The sequence below is a fragment of the Coloeus monedula genome, assembly GCF_965178545.1.
Source record: "Coloeus monedula genome assembly, chromosome: 22".
Taxonomy (NCBI): Eukaryota; Metazoa; Chordata; class Aves; order Passeriformes; family Corvidae; genus Coloeus; species Coloeus monedula.
This window is the reverse complement of record NC_138802.1, coordinates 6972742-6998081: the sequence shown is the minus strand read 5'-3', so window position 1 is coordinate 6998081 and position 25340 is coordinate 6972742. Positions and strand designations below refer to the sequence as shown.

At 52.4% G+C, this 25340-nt stretch overlaps 1 protein-coding gene across 1 annotated transcript in view; it reads right to left on the bottom strand.

Annotated features, from left to right (window-relative positions):
* Positions 1-5681: 5681 nt before the first annotated feature.
* IFFO2 (intermediate filament family orphan 2) overlaps positions 5682-25340 on the bottom strand; it is a gene marked incomplete at both ends in the record, with an annotated part of 39314 nt that continues 19655 nt past the window's right edge. Inside the window, 8 exons of the mRNA XM_082295562.1 lie at positions 5682-5787; positions 6559-6689; positions 7335-7424; positions 10565-10685; positions 13112-13254; positions 15359-15499; positions 18069-18164; positions 18514-18574. Of these exons, the coding sequence (XP_082151688.1) occupies positions 5682-5787; positions 6559-6689; positions 7335-7424; positions 10565-10685; positions 13112-13254; positions 15359-15499; positions 18069-18164; positions 18514-18574 (889 nt within the window). The remainder of the gene's footprint in view (positions 5788-6558; positions 6690-7334; positions 7425-10564; positions 10686-13111; positions 13255-15358; positions 15500-18068; positions 18165-18513; positions 18575-25340) is intronic.

Sequence of the window (25340 nt, the reverse complement as noted above, 5' to 3'; positions counted from 1 at the left end):
GGACACTGGCTGGACACCGGAGCAGCACACGGAGAGCCGCCAGCAGACCCGGACGGGGGAGGTGGGGTCGGTTTTGGCACTAAAAAAAGGAAAATGGAGCAAATCTGCCAAGCTCAGAGGAGAGCGGGTGGTTCTGGCTCTGGCTGAGGGAGTGTTCGGGGCTCCTCCTGACGTGGATTGGATTCTTGAAGCATCTCATGGTCCGAAATCCACTGGCGGTGTCCCATTCCAGCTGCTGCGGGTTCCCAGCACAGCATTCCAGCCCCTTCCCCGCTCCAGAGCACGGGAGCTGGGTCATCCTCCGGCCTTTCCCCACCAGGGCTCCAACAGCATCGTCAGTCCAGTCTTTGTCATTAAAATTAGCTAATATACAGAATATAAAGCACAATATTTACACGGGGACGGTAACCAGGGGCGTTCCCACACCATCAGTAGCTCGTTGGGGATAAAAGAAACTCTTACGTGACCTAAAGAGGAACCGACAAGAAGTGACACAGCAGGAGGGAAGAGCCATCGATACCCTCCACTTGAACACGATAAATAATAAATAATCCTTTTTGGCAGAAGGTAGCTACATTTGCTTTAACCACAGGAAGGTGTTTTAGGGGCTGAAACGTGAGCCTTTTGGTGAAACCACGTTACACAAGGAGTGTGTTTGTTCAGTGACCGAGGTTTAACCGCCCTCAAACCCTCCCCAGTCAAACAGAAATTTCGGGTTTCAGGGGTGGCAGTCTGGGCAGCCCCGCCGGGTTTGTGGCACCGTGGTCCTGGGCTGTTCTGCCACAGAAATGCCACAGGTTTGAAGCCACCCCAAGGGTTGTTTTATGCATTAACATCGTAATTTCCCAAAAAAAGGGAGCTGGCCAGACCCACAAGCACCCCCTTCCCAAGTGCTTCACTGTTGGAGTGCCTCAAATTAGGAGGGAACGGCGATTTCTACACCCAAATACCCACACTTAAACACGATTTGTTGCTCCTTCAAAAGAGAAGCTTTGCAAGGCTCCTGCGAACGCAGAAGGGTCTGAGGGCACGGAACTCGCACAAAAACAGACAAAGGACAGGGTCAGGTGTTTCCTCACTCCTCTGCCAAGGGCCTGGGCGAGCCCTCAGCGTTCCCTCTGCGGGGAGAGGGGCTGGGACCCCATTCCCACGGAGAGAATTCGGCAGGCAGTGCTTCCAGCTCAGCTGCACCCCGCTCATTCCCACCGGGACACCGCGTGCTGCCTCCATTGGTAATTTTGTTTCTCGGTTAAAACTCAAAGGGACACAAGTTACGTTCCACTACAAAGCTCAAAATCAAGTGTTGGGGTGACAACAGCGAAGGCAAAGAGCTTTAAAAAACCTGCGTGTTCCCCTGCAGCCGAGTCCTGGACCCGTGCAAAAGGATAAAAAACCCAAAAGTCCCGAAACCAAAGGTGGAAAATCCTCACTGGGGTGCTCCTGCCTCATGGAAGCGTGGGGATGTCTCAATTCAGCCGGGATAAATCACTCCTGAAACATTCAGCTCTAAAATGAAGCACTCGAACGTGAAACAGAGACCTCCCAGCACTGCAGCTCTTCCAACACAAACATCCTTCCCCGTGCTCCCAGAGCCAAGGGAAACACCGGGAAGGAGCTCCGGGAGCACCCACGGCCGCCACGGCTTTTCCTCAGCCAAGCCCGGCCCGGGAGCCAGCTCGTGTTTTTGCTGGCAGGAACGATTATGGAAAAGGAAAATTAATACAATCTCGCTTTAGAAGCAGCTTTAGATGCAGACTCAGGCCTGATTCCCATCTGTTGTTTTGTTTGGTTGAGTTAATCCCAATTTCTACAGGTACAGACAACCATAATTTATCTTCCAGGCTGAGGCAGATTTTAACCCCTGTCCTGCTGCGCTCCCGGGACTCAGGAGGTCCCGACCCTTTCCAGGATCAGGGAATAAAATCACAGGGAGGAGGCAGCAATTCTGCAGAGGCAGAAAAGCTGCTGAGCCTGTTGGCCTCCCCTGGAGGAAGCGACCTGTGAGTGCTCCACAGCCAAACCTGTCCCGATTATTTCCACGCTGACTCTTGGAACCATCAGAGAATTTGGGGGTCCCGTCAGAGCAGAAGAGACTTTACAAGGGAACGATTGCATCTGCAACAGAAATCTGTTTGCACTTTAAAAACCTCTAATAAAAATAGAATATATACTGTGTTTTTATAAATAGATTACACATTTAGCTTAGATGAGCTTCATTACATTCCCCCCCAAACACTTTTTTTTTTTTTAAAGAATTTTGCTTTTTTTCGTTGTGTGAACTAAGACGACCGTCACTAAGTCTTTGAAAAACATGTTTGTACCACATTGTTCTTTAAAACATTTGTACCACATTATTCTTTGGACGTTTTTGAACAACATGCATCCACAAACTGCCATTTGTTTACTGAAAACATTTTTGTACAAACCCAGTTTAGGAATTTGATCTATTATTACACTGCTAACGAGCAAAAAAATTTGCTTCCTTGAAATCCCCTTTTAAAAAATGAGAAAGGATGAGGAGGATTTTCTGATTGTAAATCTAAAAAAGTGTCAATATGACACCGCATTAAGAATAGAAAACAAAAATAAAGTATTTACAGCTTTACAAAGGAAAAAAGGAAGAGGTCATCAAAATCATTTCCAGCATTTTTACAATTAAATTCCTTTTTTGTTGTTTCTCTGGCGAGCTTTGATCTGGTTTCTGGAGTGGTGCCACACACACAGAGCAGGACCTCGAACCAACGACCTCCCAGGGAAACCCCCAAGGACCAACCCCAGCTGCCCCCAAAAGGTTGGTCCAGCCTAAATGAAAATAAACCCTCGACCCCGAGTATGAAAACACCTTTCCTTCCTTAAAAAGGGATTACATGTGGTTATAAGAAAGACACCAACACCCATGGGAATCTACTGTCCTACACATCACCACCGAGCACGTGAGTTCTACACCCCCACATCCCTCACTCCCCCCCACTACAGGTGCTCCTCCTCACCCCACACCCAAATTCCTGCCTCGGGAATTCCCTGCCCTCAGCACAACAGCTCCTGCGTTTGGGAACACTCAGCCTTTTTCCTGCTGGGACGCTGATTTTTAAGGAAAACCAACAAACCCGCAGCGAGGCGGCAGCGCGGCCCCGGCAGCGCCAGGAGCGTTCCCGGGCGGAGGAGAGCCAGGGGCCGGCTCCAGGAGCTGATTCACCACACTCAGCAGCACCTGCCCCGGCCACTGAAGCATCACAGACATCCAGCCTTGGCAGATGCTTCCTCAGCCTCGGGAGAGGCTCCTTGGGAGCAGCTGAAGTTCAAACGGGCTCGAAACCCTTCAAAATTACAGATTTCAAACATGCAGTCCCAGCCCCCTCCAAAAAATACCCCAAACACCCCCCCAGCCACCCCCCAGCTTGCAGCCCTCGTGAACATCACATTTACCACTTTGGCCACCTAAGAAATAACAGGAATGAGCACTTTGGAATAAGGTTTCTCTTCCAGAGAAAAGTTATCTACATTTACAGGACAGAGCAGGCTTCAGAAAGCCCCTCGCCCACGCCCAGGATCCAAGGAGTTGTCACCCGCTCTGCACCGAGCACTGCCATCAGTAAGGACACCACGGGAATATCCTTGGATGCACTGGCTTGGACTGAAGCCATCAGCTGTGGATTGTGCCCTCCCCACTGTGGATCCCGATGGATCAGCCTGGGCCCTCCTTCCCAGCCTGGAAAACGCAGGGAGCCCACGCGGCCTCGAAGCAGGAGATGGAGCTGACAGCCAGGCAGCAACACGGGAGACTCCGAGGGGAAAACATTCCTGTGCCCACAGCTCCACCAGGAACCCCCTGAGGTCCTGCCCCTCTCCGTGGCCGTGCCAGACTGAGGAATTTCCACCCAGGAATGAGCCATTTTCCAAGACACCCGTGCTCTTTAGGGAATGGAGTGACACGGACCGACACCGGCTGCTTGCAGAGCAGCTCCAGAGATCCCGGACCAACACAGCAGAGCCTTGCAAACACCAGGCAGGAAGCTCACAGGATTGGCCACTTTGCCTTTCCGGAACACTGAGAGGGTGCTGAGATGGGGATTTTCCCTGTCCAGCCCTAGCACTGCTCCTGCACAGCACCTTCCAAGCTTCCTGGCAGGAAAAACAAACACATTTGGTATTTACTCCCAGTCTTCCAACCACTACTTAACTCCACAGCTGGCTTTGGGCAGTATCAACCACGCTCTCAATCTTGGTCTAAAAACAAACAAAAAATTATTGGCTGAGGTTTATACCCTGTTTTTACCTGGCTGAGGTGCTACAATTCCCATTCTAACCGTGAGGAGCTCGGTGATGCCGGAGTTCCCTCAGCCACCACCGAGTGATCCGACTTCTGATGCTGCTTCTCCTGGGTAAAAATACAGAAAGATGGGCAAAGCCAAGGTCTTGCCACTTTCTCACAGAGAAAGCACATGGCTGTTCCTCCCCAGTTCTAGGGCAGCAGCAGTTTGGGATTCAGTTTACTACGCCCTAAAAAGGATTACAGCATTTCCCAGTGTTCAGCTTTCCCGAAGAACAGTGGCCTGGATCTCTCCCAAAGTCCTGTCTCCAGCCTACATCTACGTCAGTGCATCCTGATACTTCACCTACCCCACTCTACACATCACGGAAGCAGCATAAAATGGAGTTATCTCCCTGTCAGCAAAGGAAATTCTGCAAACACTAAAAAAAAACCCAACAAAACCCTGAAAAAAGACACAAATCAACATGGACCTGAAGGGCTGATTCCCCTCCTAATCCCATCACTGGAAACAAAGGCATTGTGATATGACATTCCACCTCAAAAGCAGCTCTACAGACATCTAAGTGTGCAAATGTGGGTTTAGCTTTCCTTTTCCCAAGGGATAACTGTAGCCCAGCAGGGACCAAACATTCCACATAAATAAGGCGAGCTTTTTTTTTTGTTTTTGCATAGTAGTTAATCAGTGATAGTCCCCCCCCAGTGACCCCTCCTGTGCCCACCTGCTTTGCCACCGAGCTGAGTCCTGCTCCTCCAGGTCCTGGAGTCCAGCAGAAACCTTGTACACATCCCAAAGGCTCCCTCACCCCGAAAGGTGGGATGAAGAAAACCCTTTGAGTACTGGAGAACTGCTTCCCCCTACGAGCTGTCTCCAAACCCGCTGTGATTTTTAAACGTTTGCAGTTCAATTTGGAGGCAATTCCTTTTTTTTTTCTTTTGTGCCAGACATTGGTAATTGCACCATAATTGTCTTGGTTCTGCTGCTCTTTTTGCCAGTGTTGCTTTTGCCAATCGGTGCAGCAGCTCAATAAAAACAGCAGCTTACTGAAGTACCCAGAGCCTCTGCAGCACCATCCTCTGCTGCTACCAGCTTTGGTTGGCTTTTTTTTTTTTTTTAAAGAACATATTTTATAAAAACACCTGCTATTAATATTCCACTGGAGCTCAAAGTGGCTCAGCTTGGGGCAAAGGCACAATTAGAACACCGTGTTTTCCTACAGGACTCCGCATTTATGGTTTGTAGAACAGTAGAAATGTACAGCACCAATCCTTGGGTGGGAGGGGATGCGTGTAGGAATGAGTCCTCAGAGTCCCTCTGCGAGGGCTCTCGAGTCTTTCACCTTTCCCCCAGCAATTGGTTTGGAATCTTTGCTCTCCATCCTCCCCTTCACCGCAATGCTCCCGCTTTCTATCAGCTGACCATGGGCTCCACGTCCGTCTCTCTGTCCAAATCATCCTGAATTTCGTCTGTGTTTCCTGAGTCGCTGCTGGCTACGGAGCTGGGGGATGGAGAATTCCTGCAGGGAAAGGTGCAGCCAAAAAATTTAATATCAGTGACAGAAGGAGGAAGGGAAAAAAAAAGAATCTTTAAAGAAAACAGTCACTTTCCCTCCACAATACTATTGAAAAACCCCTTTATTAACATGAAACATTGGCACTCCCCAAAGCTATTTAAATATCTATATTTAAATATAGATAATATATTTTAAAACCCCTTTAATAACATCAAACATTGGGTTTACAGTAAATAGCAGCAGTAAAATTAAGCTGCCACCCCACCCACCCCCTACACAAACACAGGGGCTGTCCCAGGTTTACTGATGGGGAAATGGAGAGCAAAGTCTCCTCCAGAGACTCTCAGCATCCCTAATACCCAGAGCCCTGAAAATTGAAAGTTTATCATCTTGTTCTACTGGGGTTGAGCAAGAGATAAGAGAAATCCCTCATAGTGTAAGGTTCTTAACACATGAGAAGATTAAAAAACAAGTTCTTCCCGTAAGTCCAGAGTCGAGATTTAATTTGGGGTTTTAAGAGTTCTAAATCTGAGATGTTCAAGACTGGAAGTCCACCCGAGCTGCAGCTCCCTGTGCTTAGGAGCAGCTGCTGAATCCTTGGAGCTGTCACAGGGTGTAGGACCCCACACTCTGCTCCAGGCCCCCTTTCCCGGCTGATCCTGGGACACAGGATTCTCCCAGGGATAAAGCCATGAAGTGCCAGTGCTGCCCTTAGCCCCAGCTGGCAGGAGGCAGCAGGGAGGGAGCTCGTGGAGCAGCAGAGGACCCCAGTACCTGTCAGCTGAGCCCTTGATGAGCCTCCTGCAGGTTTCCATCTGCACGTCCAGGCCCCGCTTCATGCTGCACATTTCCATGTACTCGTGCAGGTGCCGATTCATGTCACTCTTGGCCGTGGCCAGTTCCAGCTGGGGGAAAGAAGGGGAAAGAATCAGCCTCAGGTGAGGTGCAATCCCAGTTTCCCTGCGCTTCCCACCCTGGTGGGGATGCCTCAGCTGCCCAGAGCCCACCCAAACCGCCCGCAGTGCACGCTCATCCTCCCTGCTCCTCACTGCCAACGCATTCACCAGCTCAGGAAGGGCAATCAGAGCTTCACGCTGGTTCTGAGCAGCCCTGGAGGGGTTTTCCTGCTCTTGGCACCTTGTTTGTCAACAGGCAGGAATTAATGAAAGCCTGTTGGAGGCAGGGCAGAGATTTTGAGAAGCTCCAGCTGCTGTTTCTGGCAACCTGTGAGGCCACATCTTGGGAAGCATTTCCCAGGGTGAGGGTGGATATGCAGAACAAAGGGAGGGAAAACAGAATAATAAAAAAGAATAATAGCGTGTTTTATTCCTTTTGTTCTGCAGGTTTTCTGTCTCCAGCAGCTCCAGATTTATGCTCAGTGCTGAAGTATGGAGCAATAATAGCACAGAGAATGGCATTTAGGAAAATCCCCAGGGCATGTCAGAGGGAAATGCCTTTGCATTCTTGGATATATGGACATTCCTCCTTCCCTCTGGGACTCCCCGGTGCGTGCCCGTGTCCCTCCATTAGGAACGATTCCCCTTCCTCACCTCTATCTGCCCTATTGTCTCCTGGTATTCCTTGTCTCTCGTTTTGAAGAAAGACTCTGTTTCGTGGATCAAGTTTCCCAGGTTTTCTTCCTGCAGGGGAAAGGAGAACACAAAGAATGAGCAAGGAACTAAAAGAACTCAGGAGCGAACGGAGGATTTTATTCAGCCTCCCCTGGAAATGCAGGTGGTTGTGTTCCTTCATGCACTGATTTTTTTTTTTTTTAACACAGGCAAGGAATATTGTTCTTCAAACTGGAATACCAGAACACATTTCTGTGCCACGAGCAGAGCTTTGGACGCACAAAGGTGAGGGCTGATCAAGGCTCCAGCAACTAAACCCATGCACCTGATGCATTCCAAAGCACCAAACCCCTGCATTTTCCCGAGCCTTTCACAGCCTCATCACACTTGCACAGACTGGAATTGCTCTCCAGCCATGAAACTTTTCATTTTCCCTGCGCTGACCACACTGCTACTCACAGCTTTATCCTGGAATTGTCACTTTCCAGTTACACATCGTTACCCTCCAGCACCCCCCCGTGCACGCACGGATCCCCTCTGGAATTCCTCAGGGCACTGCTGGAGAAAGCAGCTGAACAAGTGCTGTCCTGCTCTGGAGTGACAGTACAGCCTGGGCTCCCAAACACACAGAGCTACTTCGTGCTGCACAAAAAGGCACCACAGTGTCACTGCTCCCTCTTGCACGTCTTCAAGCAGCTCTGCTTTCCATTACAAAATCATCCTGGACTTAACACGACTGCACCGATGAGTGCTAACGGCCTTGCTGCGCTGTGGCCGCATCCGTGGCAGATTTACAGGGCTCATTGCTGGTACCCACACCAGGCTATCCAGCCTGGAGTTACAAGAATCATCCCACTGATCCTTTTATATGCAGAAGAGCTTTAAGGAGGAAGGTCATAAAAGAAGGTGGCGAGGGCAGCGTGTAAGAACCTGAATAAAACCCACGGAAGGAAGATTCAGGCATGTAAAGCACATGTTAAAGAGCAGGCACAGCCGGAGCAGTCTTTATTCTGAACCTCCATCTACAAGCCAAATCTACCCTTTCCTTGTATAATTTTCATTTAGAAGGATTTAAGCTTCTTAAAATCTTTAGAGTTTCCGCGCGCGGGGCCTGGGCTCGGCGCTATTGCTGTGAAGGCTCTGCTCAGGCAGGCACGCCCGGCCTATGCAAATCAGCCTGTCATTAATTCCTGCTCAAGGCTCCTCGTTATCACCCTGCCACTCTCCCGCTCCTCGTTATCACCCTGCCACTCTCCCGCTCCTCGTTATCCCTCTGCCACTCTCCCGCTCAGCGCGGTTTCTGCAGCTCCAGCACTTCCCAGTAATCCCCGCAGCCTCCCAGTGCTCCGGAGGGATGATCCACGAGCAGGGAGGTGGAACACGGACACGCCCTGGCAGCCAGCACCAGACAATATTCCCGAGGCTGCTGCCTCAGCATCTTCCCTGTCCGGGAGGCAGCGGGATGATTTCCCACCTCCCGCCGCTGTGCTGCTCAGCGATGCAGTAACACAGCCACTCCCAGCCATTCCCAGCCCTTCCCAGTCCTTCTCAACCCATTTCCAGCCCGTTCCCAGCCCATTCCCAGCCATTCCCAGTCCTTCTCAACCCATTCCCAGCCATTCCCAGTCCTTCTCAGCCCCATTCTGAGACATTCCCGGCCCTTCTCAGTCCATTCCCAGCCCGTTCCCAGCCCATTCTCAGCCCTTCTCAGCCCATTTCCAGCCTTTTTCCCAGCCCATTCCCAGTCCTTCTCAACCCATTTCCAGCCTGTTCCCAGCCCTTCTCAACCCATTCCCAGCCCAATCCCAGTCATTCCGAACCATTCCCAGCCCTTCTCAGCCCATTCCCAGTCATTCCCAGCCCATTCCCAGTCATTCCCAGCCTTTCTCAACCCATTTCCAGCCCGTTCCCAGCCCTTCTCAACCCATTCCCAGCCCATTCCCAGCCATTCTCAGTCCTTCTCAACCCATTCCCAGCCCATTCCCAGCCATTCCCAGTCCTTCTCAGCCCATTCCCAGTCATTCCCAGTCTTTCTCAACCCATTTCTAGCCTGTTCCCAGCCCTTCTCAACCCATTCCCAGTCATTCTGAGCCATTCCCAGCCCTTCTCAGCCCATTCCCAGCCCATTCCCAGTCATTCTGAGCCATTCCCAGCCCTTCTCAGCCCATTCTGAGCCATTCCCAGCCCTTCTCAGTCCATTTCCAGCCTTTTTCCCAGTCATTCCCAGTCCTTCTCAACCCATTTCCAGCCTGTTCCCAGCCCATTCTCAGCCCCATTCTGAGCCATTCCCAGCCCTTCCCAGCCCTCTCCAGGCCGGTTTAAGAAGGCTGCGGAGTGGCTGCACGAGGCAGCACGCTGCCATTAGCTGCCTTTCCCCGGGATCTTAGGGATTAAAAGGAAGCTGCTCATTATCCACCACTGCCAGCAGATCCCCTCTGATGGGGAGAGGGAGATTCACGGCTTCAGAGGATCCCTGGGCCTTCGTGTGGTCCTGCAACCACAGGTTCTTTGTTTGGGGTGGGATTTAGGTCCTTTGACACCTTCCACAGACTGCGCCGAGGCTGCTTTGCTCCCCACAGGAACAACTGTGCAACCCCGTGCCCTGCACTCCACAGATGATCATAATTAAAGTGTGAATGACAATGCACAGAGAAAGGAGGTGCTGTGGTGAAGATCATGGAATCCCAGACTGGTTTGGGTTGGAAGGGACCCTAAAGATCACCCAGTGCCACCCCTGCCATGGCAGGGACACCTTCCACTGTCCCAGGCTGCTCCCAGCCCCAATGTCCAACCTGGCCTTGGGCACTGCCAGGGATCCAGGGGCAGCCACAGCTGCTCTGGGCACCCTGTGCCAGGGCCTGCCCACCCTCACAGGGAAGGATTTTTTCCTAAAACCCATCTAAACCACTTCCTGTCAGCCCAGAGCAAGGGCTCCTGGAACAGACACCTTGGATCTTTTACCTCTCACTTGGTACTTTTAAATACTCAGTTTGAAGGAGCCAAGGAAATAAAGTTTGGCCAATAGAGTGATTGCACAGACCAAACATCAACCACAGAGATGAAGCACTAAGAGGATTTTAAAACCGAAGTAGGTTTGTGTGGCAGGCTGGATCACCAGTCAAACACCCACAGGCTCAAATGGCTGAAAGAGTAGCTGAGGGAGAGTATCTGCAGAGAAGAGCTGGAGAAAATAAGGGCAGTGAACTCACCTCTCCTTGGAGGTCAATTGAGGGATTGCAGTTGGTGAAGTCTTCCCAAAGCAGCAGCGTTTCCTCGTTCTCCTCCCATGTTAAACTGTCACAGTCGTCATCAAAATCAAACGTCTCCCGACTGAGAGAACAGAACAGGCATTAACGAAACCACTCCAGCCCCACTCCCTCAGTCCTTTAATTAATTGTCTAGAAAAATGGGCTATGAGAGCTGAATGAGGGGACAATGCAGCGGCTGGAAATCCTCACAGCTTTTACAAGCAGCCTGTGCCACTGTCCAAGTCCCTCTTTCCCGGGCTCTCTGCCACCCCACAGCAGAATAAAAGATCCTTGTTGGAGCTCCTGCTCCAAGCACCAGGCCTGGCTCTGCCCTCCAGATGGAGCTGCACAGAAGCTTCCCCTGTTTGCAAAACCACAAAAATGTTTGGAGCTGTTCCTTTGCTCCGTGGGCAAAGGAGCCCAAAGGCAGCACGGGGATGTTACAAGGCACGGAACCCGCGCTGATTTCACGGCGGGGTTCAGCCAGCGGGTGCCCTGCAGCCCTTGGAACAGGGGCTCTGAAAGGAGCAAGGACAGCAAGGCTGAGCCCCAAAGCGATGTGTGGAGGAGGCAAACACTCCTGCAGCCACCGAGGGCAGAGCAAACAGGCAGGAGGGGCCTTTCCCACCATGATCTGCTCAAACTTGTGCAATAAAGGGAAGTTTCAGGGGGGCAGAGCACAGAGCAGTAGCTGCTTCTCATCCTGGTTCAGGAGCCCTGACAAAGAGCTGGAATTGCTCCCTAAGCAGCCTGCATTCCAGGCTGATGCATTTTTATGGCTTTAGCTCACTTCCTCTGAGCTGATAACATCTCAGGAAGCAGCCTGATGCTGTCCCAGGAGGCTGCAGAGCTTGGCAAGGGACAGGAGGTTTGTCTGGATCAGCAGCGCTGTAAAAAATGTCATTTACAAAACTTGGGCATTCATGATTGTGCCTTTTGCAATTCCACTTCTTCAAATTGTTTTCTTTTTGCAAGATCTGCCCTGGCCAGAGAGCACAAAGGCTCCTGAGCTGACCTCACACACTGCTCAAAATCCACGGCAGTTTGAATTTTTTACTACTTAATCCTTAAAAACTGAGTTCATTACGGCTAAAATGCAAGTTGTTTTGTTTCTGTTAACGATATCAGCTCCTCAATCTATTTCTAAACTATTAATTTCTACTTCACAGAGACCCCAAGCCCGTCCCTGATGAGCCACCACCCCTTCCCCACATCACCCCAGCTTGACAGAACAAGGTTCCTGTAGCACTTTGTGCCACGTGTAATAGGACCAGGAGATAAGAATTACCCTCATTAGCAGCACCAGTAACAGCTGGGTCTCACAGGGCAGGTTTGGAAATGAAATTAAAACCCAAACACAGGACCAACCTAGTAGGTACATCTTAACTTCTTGCTTTTTAAAACAATCCACACACTGCCTGCCCTCACAGCGAATTTAGGCCGTGGGGAAGCCAAAAATCTGTGTTTATCCCACTGATTATTACTATGGGCCTAAAGACATCTGAAAGGAACCCTAACAAGGAGAATCATCCACAGCTTTTTGCAAAAAACACCCCTCCCACACAGGGAATTCAGGCAGAGAGGAGGGAACACTCCCCCTGGACCCGGAGCTCTGGGCACTGCCGACAACAGAAGAGAAGTTGGTGGTTCTTAGACCATCCCTTGTGTGCTCCTCCACACAGATCCTGTCCTGCCCCGCGTGGGAAAGCTCTGGGAGCTGCCAGGAGACACCCCACACCCCCCCTGGGCCAGCAGTCAGACCCACGGTGCTTCCCGGGGCTTCTCTCTGCCAAAAGAGAACAGCAGAGACCCCGAAAGCCTCACCTGGCTGTGGCTACCCCCATCCTGTCCCTGATGGGACAAGGGGACACAGGGCACATCTCCAGCCACCCCCCTGACCTGCTCAGTGCAGCACCACGTGCTTCCTCAGCTGCTACAAACTTCCTTCGTGGGAGGAGTTTGGTTTGGGGTAAAGCTTTAGGCAAAAAGATTTGGTTTGGGGGTAAAGCTTTAGGCAAGATAAACTCCAATTCTCATCATTGGTGAGACTGGGCTTTGCAGCACAGCTGACAACACCAACATTCCTGACATCTAGAAACTGTTGTCCCCTGATCTTCCCGACAGATCCACCACTCCCACTTGCCTACAGCCCAACTGAAAACCACCCCGAAACACCTGAGAGGTTTGTATCCACTCCAAACTGGGCTTTCAGTTCAAATTCTATCCAGCCAAGCAAACTCTAGGAATCAAGTACTCAGGCAAACATGCAGAACAGATTCCTGGTTTTGACCCTTTTCTGTTGCATTTTTCCTCTTTCACAACAACACAGTAGCAAAACCAGTCTGTATTTTTTCTATCCTCTGTAGTTCCTCCCACCTGAGAGAGGAGCAGGAATCCGTTCACTTTATTTGAACTTCCCCAAAGCCTCCTGGCCTGAGCCACGCTGCCAGCTCAGGGCTTCCAGGCTAAGGCTGCCTGGAACAGGAGCAGTTTTCCCGGGATACTCACAGCTGGTTGAACATCCTCTTCATCTCATCCGTGATGTTGAGGGAGCAGCTGACCTCGTCGTCCGAGAACCTCCCGTTGTCCGCGTCCTGCTCCGACAGCTCCTCGTCAGACGTGAGCTTCCGCTCCTTCTTCTTGGAAGCCACCTTGGGTGGAGAGAGCAGCAGTGACTACAGGGCTCAACTGAGGGGGAGTGGCAACTCGGGGTGGAAGGAGAGGACAGCGTTAGGTCTGAGCAGCTCCCGGGAAATGCACGGATTCCCTGCCCGGACTCGTGGCGGGCATCGCCCCTGTAAGGAGTGGTGGACACGGAGCACAGGGAAGCAGCTGGGAAGAGCAAAGCAAGCTGCAGGCTGCCAGCGCTCTGGGGACGTTTGTCTGCTCACTGAGCCCGGCCTGGGACCTGCCAGAGGCCATGCAGAGGCTGGAATGAGCCAGGGAAAAGCGGAAGCGGGCAGCGGTGCCCGGGCAGAGAGCAGTGACAGAACTCTCCCTCTCCTGCCACCACCACAGGTGTGGCCTCCAGCACGGAACCCCCAGCAAGGAACAGACAGGAAACCTTTCCAGAGAGCCTTTATTCCAGGGCCATCCCCACCCCAGCAGCGGCAGCGGATTGAGGATCCTCAGGCGGACACAGAAGGGTTGGCTGAGCCGTGGAAAAGCCCGGACAGCCCCAAGAAACGAACTTCAGGGAACTCAAGGGACACCCCTGCAAGGGGCACACAGGGCTGGGAACAGCCAGGATGGTCCCAGATTCCAGAGGATCCCAGAGGGCTGGAAACACCCAGGATGGTCCCAGATCCCAGAGGATCCCAGAGGGCTGGGAACAGCCAGGATGGTCCCAGATCCCAGAGGATCCCAGAGGACCCCAGAGGGCTGGGAACACACAGGATACTCCCAGATCCCAGAGGATCCCAGAGGATCCCAGAGGATCCCAGAGGGCTGGGAACACACAGGATACTCCCAGATCCCAGAGGATCCCAGAGGGCTGGGAACACACAGGATACTCCCAGATCCCAGAGGATCCCAGAGGGCTGGGAACACCCAGGATGCTCCCAGATGCCAGAGGATCCCAGAGGGCTGGGAACACACAGGATACTCCCAGATCCCAGAGGATCCCAGAGGGCTGGGAACACACAGGATACTCCCAGATCCCAGAGGATCCCAGAGGGATGGGAACACCCAGGATGCTCCCAGATGCCAGAGGATCCCAGAGATGCTCCCAGCTGGTGCCAGAGCCACAAACACACGGTCCACTCCCAGCCTACAGCAGTCTTCCCTCTGCTTGGCACACAAACCATCCCTTGTTGGCATCGTTCTCCAAGGTTTCACTCTCCTGGTCATTTTAACCCCTGCAGGCCTGACCAGAAGTGTGCTCTACAGTCACCTCTGAGCAGAAAGACTCAGCAATTCTTCTCAGAGACAAGAAGGAAGCACTGGCACCACGCAGTGGCTCAACTTGCCAGAGAAATAATTCTCCTCTGAGGAGGTTTGAGTCTTTTGGGGAACATAAGGGGAAAAAAACCATCAAACATTTAGGCAACTTCACCAGCAGAGCCCACAAGGATCCTTTCCAGCGCTTTTGGACAGCATTTAGCACACTGTGTGCTATCACTGCACACAGAAAAGCATCAGATTCACTGAGAGCCTGAACAAGACACGTTCAGATGGAAGCAGAAGGAAGGTGGGTTAATCAGGGCTGAAACTGCAGTTGTGACCAGACCAGCTGCACTGGGAGTGACAGCTCTGCTGCAGGCAGAGCTTTCGGAGCAAATTAAAGGACTTTCCTTCTAGCACCAAGGAAAGCAACTGGAGCTTGTGTCTCACAGAGCAGCCAGAGCTCACCATCACAGAAATGTTATTTCTGGCCATGGAGCTCGAGCCAGAAATAAGAACATTCAGATGACAGTTCCACGAGCTTAAAACCTCTCACTTGTGAAGGGAACAAATGGGAGGGAGGAATTATACAAACCTAGGCCCTGTAACATTGCTTTTCTCCCTGCATTCAGTGCAGACTAACATCAGACTCACAGCACAGCTTAAAGATCATCCTGGGCCTTGTGGTTTTTTTTTAAACCCTCTGCACTCTGTGCTCCTGGTGCTGCAGCAGCTCCTGCAGCAGAGCTACACTGACAGACAGAGGCAAATACGGCCAGAGAGAGAGTTCAAGAAAAGGCAAACGACCTGGACCACGCTGCTCAGCGCTGCTCCCTCCTGCCCTACCCTATGGAAAATTCAGGGCCTAATCACCTGGAAAATCTTGGAAACGTCTTCCGAGTTGCGCTGCTGCGCGACATCGCACAGCTTGGCCGTGATATCGATTCGGCGGCAGATGTCCATGTCCACCTTCATGGCCTTTTCTTGGATCTTTGTGTCCAGGTCTGTCATGGGCTGCAGGAAGGACAGCAGGGATTATCTTCTATTATTAGACAGTTCAGGCAAGAAGAGATACCCCACAGTATCTCTGGAACCCCAGGCCACACCAGTGTTTAACAGCATCACACCCTGCTCTGCGGGCAGGCAGAGCACGGGCACTCTCAGGACTCCACAGCTCACAGGGAGCGCTCACCCCTGATTCTAAACCAAAGTTTCAACTCTCAGGGATTTGCCACCGAAAAAAAACCTGCACCCACCCCAAAACAACTGCTCAGTGTGGCAAGGGGGAACCTTGATGGGTCAGGAACAGGGTGGGACAATGGGATGCCCAGAGAAGCTGTGGCTGCCCCTGGATCCCTGGAAGTGTCCCAGGCCAGGCTGGATGGGGCTTGGAGCCACCTGGGACAGTGGAAGGTGTCCCTGCCCATGGCAGGGGGTGGCACTGGATTGTCCTGAAGGTCCCTTCCATCCCAAACCATTCTGGGATTCCATAAATAACACTTGAAAAATGGAGAAACCCCCCCCTGTGCAGCGTGTGCAGAGCAGAATGACACCTAAAACCTGGTGAGGATGCAAGACTTCCCCTCTTTCAGACACAAAAGCTGTGCCTGCACGGAGAAGCTGCTGCTAAACCAGAACCCAGGCCACGCAGCAACTGCACACAGAGCATGGAACCACCAAACCCTGACTGGATCTAAAGAGATCCATTAAAACCTTGGCACAGAGAACACTCCTTGCTGGCACTAACCTGGCTTCCAGCCCAGCAAAAATTCTGCAGGAAAAATTCTGCAGGAAAAATACTGCCTGGTAGTGGTTCTAATTTCTGAGAGATACTCCCACTCAGACAGAACATCTGGCTCCTTATGAAGGAAGAAACACTAAAAAATCCCCAAAGCACATTCTCCATCCTAGGCGAGACTTGCTCTGTTGGACAGTCCCACTCCTAAGCAACGCTTCCACTTGGGACACCAAAGTGGAAAAACCCTTTGCAGACCATTCTTAAACACCAAATCCCCTTTCTAAGAGGAAAGCTTTGGCATTTTGTTGGTTTGCTTTGCTTTTTCCCACCTTTGTTTTTGTTTTAAATTATTACACAGAGTCTTCTCCAGCCCCCGTGAACCACCTTTGGAGATTTCTGTTTTCCAGACACACTGAGGAAAACAAATCTCTCAACACTGACACACTCGACACAATCCTATCCATTGAACTGGTGATCCTTATCTGCAGGAAGGAAAGAGCCACGTGCCCACGTTTTGCAGTTCTCTCTTCTAAATATTTACCCAGTGAGGTTCAAAACAAGCACTGCCGGTGCTTTCCTTGGGCTCCCTTATCCCTTGAAGTGTGCAGAGCCCAGAGCACTTTCCCTGAGCCCAGGAGGATGTTTGCTTTCACCACCACCTCCCTTTTTGTACACACGGAGCACTGAGTTCCTCAGTGAAATGAAGTCACAGCCATGGCCCCAGCAGCCTCTCCCTTCCAGGCTGCCTCTAGCCAGGCATGGCCATCCTCGATTAACCACCAGAAGGACACCCAGCTAATTGCCAAATTTCCCATGAGCAGATCTAGTGGCCCCGAAAGAATGGATTTGACAGCTGGGAGCGGGTTCTGCAGGTTTGTGTGAAGTCAGGAGAAGGCTGTGGCGTGCAAAAATTACACAATAAATCAGCATAACAGGGTTTGTTCCTTACACAAGTGGCTTCAGCACTACCTCAGGCTTACTGAGAAAGGCACCTCAATGTCCACCTGGCTTATCTTCCCAGATATCTGCATGCTCTCACTGTTTAAACAAAAGCATTTTATCCTAGAAGATCCTCTGGCTTTGAAGAGAACTCAGTATCTAAGGAGACATGAGCAAATTCCTGAGAAAAACTCTTTTCTTCTTTCTTTTCTTTTTAAGCCACGAGGTTGAACCAGCCCTGGAAGCAAAGCCAATACCTGAACCAGGACTACTGGATTCATCTTTTCAGAGCTTCATTAAGGGAGATGGGAAACACCCGTGAGGGTGGACAGGCCCTGGCACAGGGTGCCCAGAGAAGCTGCCCCTGGATCCGTGGCAGTGTCCAGGGCCAGGCTGGACATTGGGGCTTGGAGCAGCCTGGCACAGTGGGAGGTGTCCCTGCCTGGAGCAGGGGGTGGCACTGGATGATCTTTAAGCTCCTTCCAACCCGAACCATTCCATGATTCCATACAACGTGTTCCTTTAGGAATGTGATTTTCCCGCATAACTCGAGGCAGAGCCCCCGTGCCAGCAGCTCCTGGTGCTGCACAGTGGTGAACCTGCAGCCCAGTCTGGGAGTTCTCCATCCCCTCTTTCCCAGATCCGAGTGCTGGCCCCGCCAGCTGTGGGGAAGGGGAGGGGAGGGCAGAGTCCTGGTTATGGGCTAAGCAGCAGTTAATGCATCTCCACACAGACCAGACAGGAAGCGGGGAAGGGGGATCTGTCTGATGCATTAGATCCCAGCAGCCATGGCTAATTACACAGCAGCACTCACTAATTAATTACACAGCAGCACTCACTATTCACCTGGCCATGGGTGAAGCCATTTGCAGGACACAACACCCACAGAGGGCCCTCTGTACTTACATCACTCATCAGACCCTTAAAGACCACAAGCTCTGCTTTCAGCCTCTCAATCTTCTCGTTCAACTCCTCCTGGAGAGCTTCTGCTTCCTGTGCCTCCTGCAAGGGAAAACACACCAGAGGTGAGAGGGGAGAGCTCAGCAAAGCTCCTCACTCAGCCTGAGCAGGCTGAGAAGGCACTGGGGAGAAAGGGCTTTAGAATGGAACTGAATTCTTTAGTGAAATTTGTTATCCTCCATTGTAACTTCCACTCCCTCCTCCCACTTTGTCACAAACTTTGTCACAGATTTCATCCCAGCTTCCCAACATTAACGCTGTCCTCTACAGCAGCACAGCTGCTCTAGCCAGAAGTCAGATTTTTAATTAAAAGACAAATAAAATGATGACCAGCATGACAAAAGGTGCAGAAAACCCCGGCACCTTTCACTCCAAACTCCTCAAACCTCACCTCTCGCAAGGTTTCCACCATAGATTCCAGGCTCATCCTCCTCGTCAGCTCCTCTTCCCATCTGCAAGGCAAGATGTGCAAAGTGGTAATTATAGAGAAAAGCGGGTTTTGCCCCTCAAAATCACAAGTGTTCTGATAGCTGTGGGAGGATGACAGCTATTGGAAATGCAGAGCAGATGGTCTCCCTCAAAGCAGGAACAGCGAGTCTGAAAGGGAAGAAAAGCTGTCTCCACTTTTAGCGGGATCAGCATTCCTCCTGCTCTCACACTCGACAGAACCATGGGATCCCAGAGGTTTGGGCCGCGAGGGAATTCAAAGCTGATCCCACTCCAGCCCCTGCCATGGCCAGCGACACCTTCCACTATCCCAGGTTGTTCCAGCCTGGCCTCGGACACTTCCAGGGATCCAGGGGCAGCCTCAGCTCCTCTGGGCACCCTCACAGGGAAGAATTCCTCCCTCATTTCTAACCTAAATTTCCCCTCTTTCAGTTCATTTGATATTTGGCTGCAAATACGGTGGGAAGTTCCCAGTTTGAAAAGAATCGGGTGTAGGGAAGTCACGTCAATCAAAAATCTCACCATTTCCCAGTTCACTCCAAGCAATCCATGTTTCTGTGCCCTCTGTATCCAATTCCTCAATAAGCTCCATGCCCCAGTCACTTCCCAGCACTCCAATTGCCAGGGGAGCGCTGGGACAAGTCCCTGAGTGCTGGGCACACACACTCAGTGCTGAGGGTGGCAGCGAAGGAGACAGAGCTATGAATTGTTTAATTAAACCTCACACCATGCTCGAGGTCATTAGTGGGGCTCAGAGCAGCCTGGTCTGGGGAAGGTGTCCCTGCCCATGGCACGGGGCTGGAATGAGATGATTTTATGGTTGCTCCCAACCCAAATAATTCTGGGATTCTACAATTATTGGATTAAGTGTTAAAAAAAAAAAAAAATCCAGTTTTTTAAGCACTGAAACCCTTTTCAGCAAACCCAGAATCTGACACTATTAACTGGAAAGATTCTGGAAAAATGATGATACACATGGATGTGGTTTGAGTTTGGGGGGAGAGGGAACGCCAAGTGTGTGCCCCTCTTTGAACAGGCACCAATGCCAGCCCAGACTTGCCTGGTCTATTGGGACAACAGGAATTACACTCCTGGAAAAGAAACTTTGGATACAACAGATCAAAAAGAATCCTGTGAACAGCCTCCCTGAGTGCCATCACAACCATTTCTGTTGCTACTTCAACACTTCTTAGAGTTCAGCTGCAGCTGTGAGGCCAGAAATCCACGGAATCAAACAAAACGCAGCAGTTAAATCCACCAAAATTCATGGATTCATCCCGTTTTCCAACACACACAGCACGCTGGTGGTGGCTGGAGTGCAGGATGCCCCCATGGAGGCCGATTTGCTGCACTCACCAGCACGGTGCCCCTGGACACAGCTCTGCCTTCAGAGGGCAGGGTTAATCCCAGCTGGCACGGCAGCCACAGGGAATGTCTGGGCAGGGAGGGACACGGTGCTGCTGCACTTGGCTCTTCCCAGGAGCCAGAGGCAGCTGGGCAGGCTGCAGCTCCGAGGACATTCCCGCTCCATCCTCTCTTCCCTGCTGCTGTGGGGTGGGAATATCCAGCACAGCAGCATGTGAGAGTTGGATTTGTGCAGGAGGACTTGCTGGGCATCTTTTTACCAGCATCCATTCACTGCCAAGCAGGGGGAAATATTTAGGCTGGAATTCGCATTTGTCACCAAACGTTTCAGCTTGGATTTCCATGCCCTGGGTGGGTTTTGGACTAATTACATGTGCACTGCTATAAAAATAGCAAGTTTGCCTTTCACATTCTAATATCAGAGGCAAGAAGGTGAAATTAATTAAAGCAGGCAATTATATTGGCAATCTGTGAGCTGCTTCTCCTGTTACAGGACAATCATCCCTCCTGCTCCTGCCGCCAGTTGTGGATGGGAGTCGAGCAGACACTGCAAAAATTGATCTGCTGCTTTCTCAAGGTTTTAACTCTTGGAAGGAGGGATCCTGGCTGCATCCAGCCCTCCTGCTGAATTATTGCATCCTCCCCGTGCTCCGTGCCTTCTGCAGAGGGACGGATGTATTTCTGGCAAACGTCACCTGCGTGTTTTTCCTGACTCTGCCAAAAGCCAGGGAAAAGGATCAGCGTTCCTCCCTGGCAGGTCAGCCACCCCAAATTCCACATCCCCAGGTCTGCTCAGCCCAGCCTTCCTCGTCCTGCAGAGATTCCAGGAGCTCCACTGCTTTGCTTTGTGCCTTTTGCAGAGCGGCAATTTCCAGTCCTAATTCCCTCCTGGCAAACCCAAACCAGGGTCTTCAGGAGCAGGGGAGAAGATGCCACCTTCCACACACCCTCCCGCAATCCCTGTGTTTCTCTTAATTACAGCAGCAATAAAACCATCAGGTGATCTTTAACCAAAAAGTTCCTGCCTGACTGAAGGGAATTTTCACAGGTCTGGCAAGAAAGGTCCTGCTAACCATTGACATAAAATCATTAACCCCAGAGCACGTTTCTCCCACCCACCACCAAGCTGATTAACCTCATTTAACAGCTCAAAATGCCAGTCTTACTCTCCCCTCGCACTTAAACCCCGGGAGGATATTTGCAGTGAGGAGAGGAAGGAGCCCGGCAGGAAGGTAGGGGATGACAATGGAGCAGAGGATTAATTCTCCATTTCAACTTCCAGGGAGTTGAGACAATGGGAAGATTGCTCATTCCTGTGATCATCCCGTGTTTGCTGCAACACACCCGACTTTAAAGGGACCTTGGCAGCCGTGCTGCTGCACATTCCCAAAATCCAGGAGGCAGGGCACTGAGAGGATGCTAATTATGGCTCTGCTGCCTTTATTATTCAACACACTCAATTATTCTCCCAGTCATTCATATTAATCAATATTTTTCTCCTCAGTTACCATCTAAAGTCAGAAGAGTCTCCCACAAGTGGCAATCCCAGCAGGCTGTGGATGCCCCTCTGCTCCTTGGCACTCAAAGCCGTGGGGTGCAGCCCAAAACATCCATGGAAGGGCCCAGCAGCTCCGGGTGCTCCCTTCATCCTGAGGGAGAGGGAAGCACCTCCTGAAGAAGCAGCTCTGCCCAGCCAGGGAACTCCACAGCGGGAAAGCCACGGGAGGGGAGCGGGAGCTGCGCTCCCTGATCCCTGTGGGTCCCTTCCAGCCCAAGGTGTTCCACGATTCTACAGTTCTGCAATACCCAAATGGGAAATGGCTGGAAAACCAGCAGCCTTCCCATGCTTGCAGCAGGACATGAACTCTCCAGCTGCTCCCAAACACACTTTATTTCTTGGCTCGCATGCAGCTATTGCAATGATTTCCAGCTGCATCCAAAAATCCTCCTTCTGACTCAGAAGCGTTGCTGTCCAAAGCTCCCAGACTTTGGGGCTTTTTATTACATTTTCAGTTATTCCTTCTAAAAAAAGGTCAGCAACATGAATTTCAACACGAGCCAGGCTTTTTTTTTTTTTCTTTCCCCTTCTTTCCCACCTTCCAAGGACGCGTCAGTTCCATCCACCCGCAAATAAAGGGCAAGTCTGACTTTTTGGAAGCCCTTTTTTTACCAGATGTGACACATCACATTCCAGGGGCATTCCGTCATTCCTTCAGCCCTGCCTCACGTCTGAGAGAACAAAGGACGCCCGGCTCTCTGGGAAGGATACTGGGCAAACAAAACAGTGGAGCAGTCAGGATTAGCATCGCTTAAAGCGGTGTTCTTGTAAAGCTGAGTCACACCGAGAACTCGAGTTCCCTCGGAAATTGGAAGAGCAGCCACCAGCTCCCAAGAAAGAGATGGAGACACCTCAGGATAACAGCCCTTAAAAGCTTCTCTAGGTTTTCCAGCCTTAGTGTTCATGGAATTACACCAAGCTCTGTGCTGACACAAGCCCCAAACCTCTTTGCCACTGCCTTAAAACCAGTGTCAAGGAGCCGGATCCTCTTTCCTTTCTCCTGTCCCAGTTTCAAGTCCAGCTCGGGAATACGGACCAGGAAGGGCAGCAGATTCACAAAACCCCCTTTGGAACAGAAAGTCAGCTTTAGACAAGTTTGCCTTGCCCAAAGCTGTTCAATAACTGCCTTTTAGGGGGGTTTTAGATGTCTGGTTTGATTTAACCAGTGAACAACGAGCTCACAGAAGACACCAGGTACAAACATGCTGGGTTAAGAATGTTTTTGCTCAAGGCAGGAAGGCACAAACAGAGCAGCTGATCATTAATGGTGCCTGATGGTATCAACTGGATTATTCTTTCATTAAAAATATCCCTCCCTCAAGCAATGAAACATTCATCAGGTCACACTTAATGACAAAATACTTATTCCAAAAGCAAAATTCTTTAGGAAGACCCTCTAATGGAGGGTTGTGGAGGGAAGAAAACTTCCAAACAGAACAAGAGAAGCTTCGCCCGTGCTCTGAGCACCTCCCCTGCCACTCTGAGGTGCCAGCTGAGGCTTTCACTCATTTATTGCAGCGTCTTCCCATCAGTTTCCAGGGAGCAGAGCAGCAGCAGGATGGGAAGGGTGAAGTCCACAAAGGGAAACGGAAGCGTTGGTTTGGGCAGTAACCATAAAACACTCGTGGAGACGTGAGCTGGCAATTCCCGAACACACAAACACCCTGAACCTGCAGCACCCAGGGAGCAGAGCCAGAGTTCCCTGCCCACCGTGCCAGGGCTGGCACCAGCTGCTCCCAGCCCTGCTCTCCTGGGGGATAGGAACACATTCCCTGGCACACCACAGCTGCCACGGGCTGCAGCCCAGCCCCGAGGCCGGGTACCAACACATCAGGGCACCCCGAGGCCGAGCCCCTGTCCCAGGGCCGGCTTTGTGCTCCCCGCGGAGCTGGGTAGGAGTCCTGAGCACGAGATGTGCCCATGCTGGCACCATGGCACTCACAGGAGCCCTGAGCACGAGGATGTGCTCACACTGGCACCATGGCACTCACAGGAGCCCTGAGCACAGGGCTGTGCTCACACTGGCACCGTGGCACTCACAGGAGCCCTCAGCACAGGGCCGTGCCCACACTGGCACCATGGCACTCACAGGAGCCCTGAGCATGAGATGTGCCCGCACTGGCACCATGGCACTCACAGGAGCCCTGAGCACGAGATGTGCCCACGCTGGCACCATGGCACTCACAGGAGCCCTGAGCACGAGATGTGCCCACGCTGGCACCATGGCACTCACAGGAGCCCTGAGCACGAGATGTGCCCACGCTGGCACCATGGCACTCACAGGAGCCCTGAGCATGAGATGTGTCCACGCTGGCACCATGGCACTCACAGGAGCCCTGAGCACGAGATGTGCCCACACTGGCACCATGGCACTCACAGGAGCCCTGAGCACGAGATGTGCCCACACTGGCACCATGGCACTCACAGGAGCCCTGAGCATGAGATGTGCCCATGCTGGCACCATGGCATTCACAGGAGCCCTGAGCACAGGGCCGTGTCCACACTGGCACCATGGCACTCACAGGAGCCCTGAGCATGAGATGTGCCCATGCTGGCACCATGGCATTCACAGGAGCCCTGAGCACGGGGCCGTGCCCACACTGGCACCATGGCACTCACAGGAGCCCTGAGCACGAGGATGTGCTCACACTGGCACCATGGCACTCACAGGAGCCCTGAGCACGAGATGTGCCCACACTGGCACCATGGCACTCACAGGAGCCCTGAGCACGAGATGTGCCCACACTGGCACCATGGCACTCACAGGAGCCCTGAGCACGGGGCCGTGCCCACACTGGCACCATGGCACTCACAGGAGCCCTGAGCACGGGGCCGTGCCCACACTGGCACCATGGCATTCACAGGAGCCCTCAGCACAGGGCCGTGCCCACGCTGGCACCGTGGCACTCACAGGAGCCCTGAGCACGAGATGTGCCCACGCTGGCACCATGGCACTCACAGGAGCCCTCAGCACAGGGCCGTGCCCACGCTGGCACCGTGGCACTCACAGGAGCCCTCAGCACAGGGCTGTGCCCACACTGGCACCGTGTCACTCACAGGAGCCCTGAGCAGGAGATGTGCTCACACTGGCACCATGGCACTCACAGGAGCCCTGAGCACAGGGCCGTGCCCACACTGGCACCATGGCACTCACAGGAGCCCTGAGCACGAGATGTGCCCACACTGGCACCGTGGCACTCACAGGAGCCCTCAGCACAGGGCCGTGCCCACGCTGGCACCATGGCACTCACAGGAGCCCTCAGCACAGGGCCGTGCCCACGCTGGCACCATGGCACTCACAGGAGCCCTCAGCACAGGGCCGTGCCCACGCTGGCACCATGGCACTCACAGGAGCCCTGAGCATGAGATGTGCCCACGCTGGCACCATGGCACTCACAGGAGCCCTCAGCACAGGGCTGTGCCCACACTGGCACCATGGCACTCACAGGAGCCCTGAGCACGAGATGTGCCCACGCTGGCACCATGGCACTCACAGGAGCCCTGAGCACAGGGCCGTGCCCACACTGGCACCATGGCATTCACAGGAGCCCTGAGCACGGGGCCGTGCCCACACTGGCACCATGGCACTCACAGGAGCCCTGAGCACAGGGCTGTGCCCACACTGGCACCATGGCATTCACAGGAGCCCTGAGCATGAGATGTGCCCACGCTGGCACCATGGCACTCACAGGAGCCCTCAGCACAGGGCTGTGCCCACACTGGCACCATGGCACTCACAGGAGCCCTGAGCACGAGATGTGCCCACGCTGGCACCATGGCACTCACAGGAGCCCTGAGCACAGGGCCGTGCCCACACTGGCACTGCTGGTGGCCCCTCGCTGCGCTGG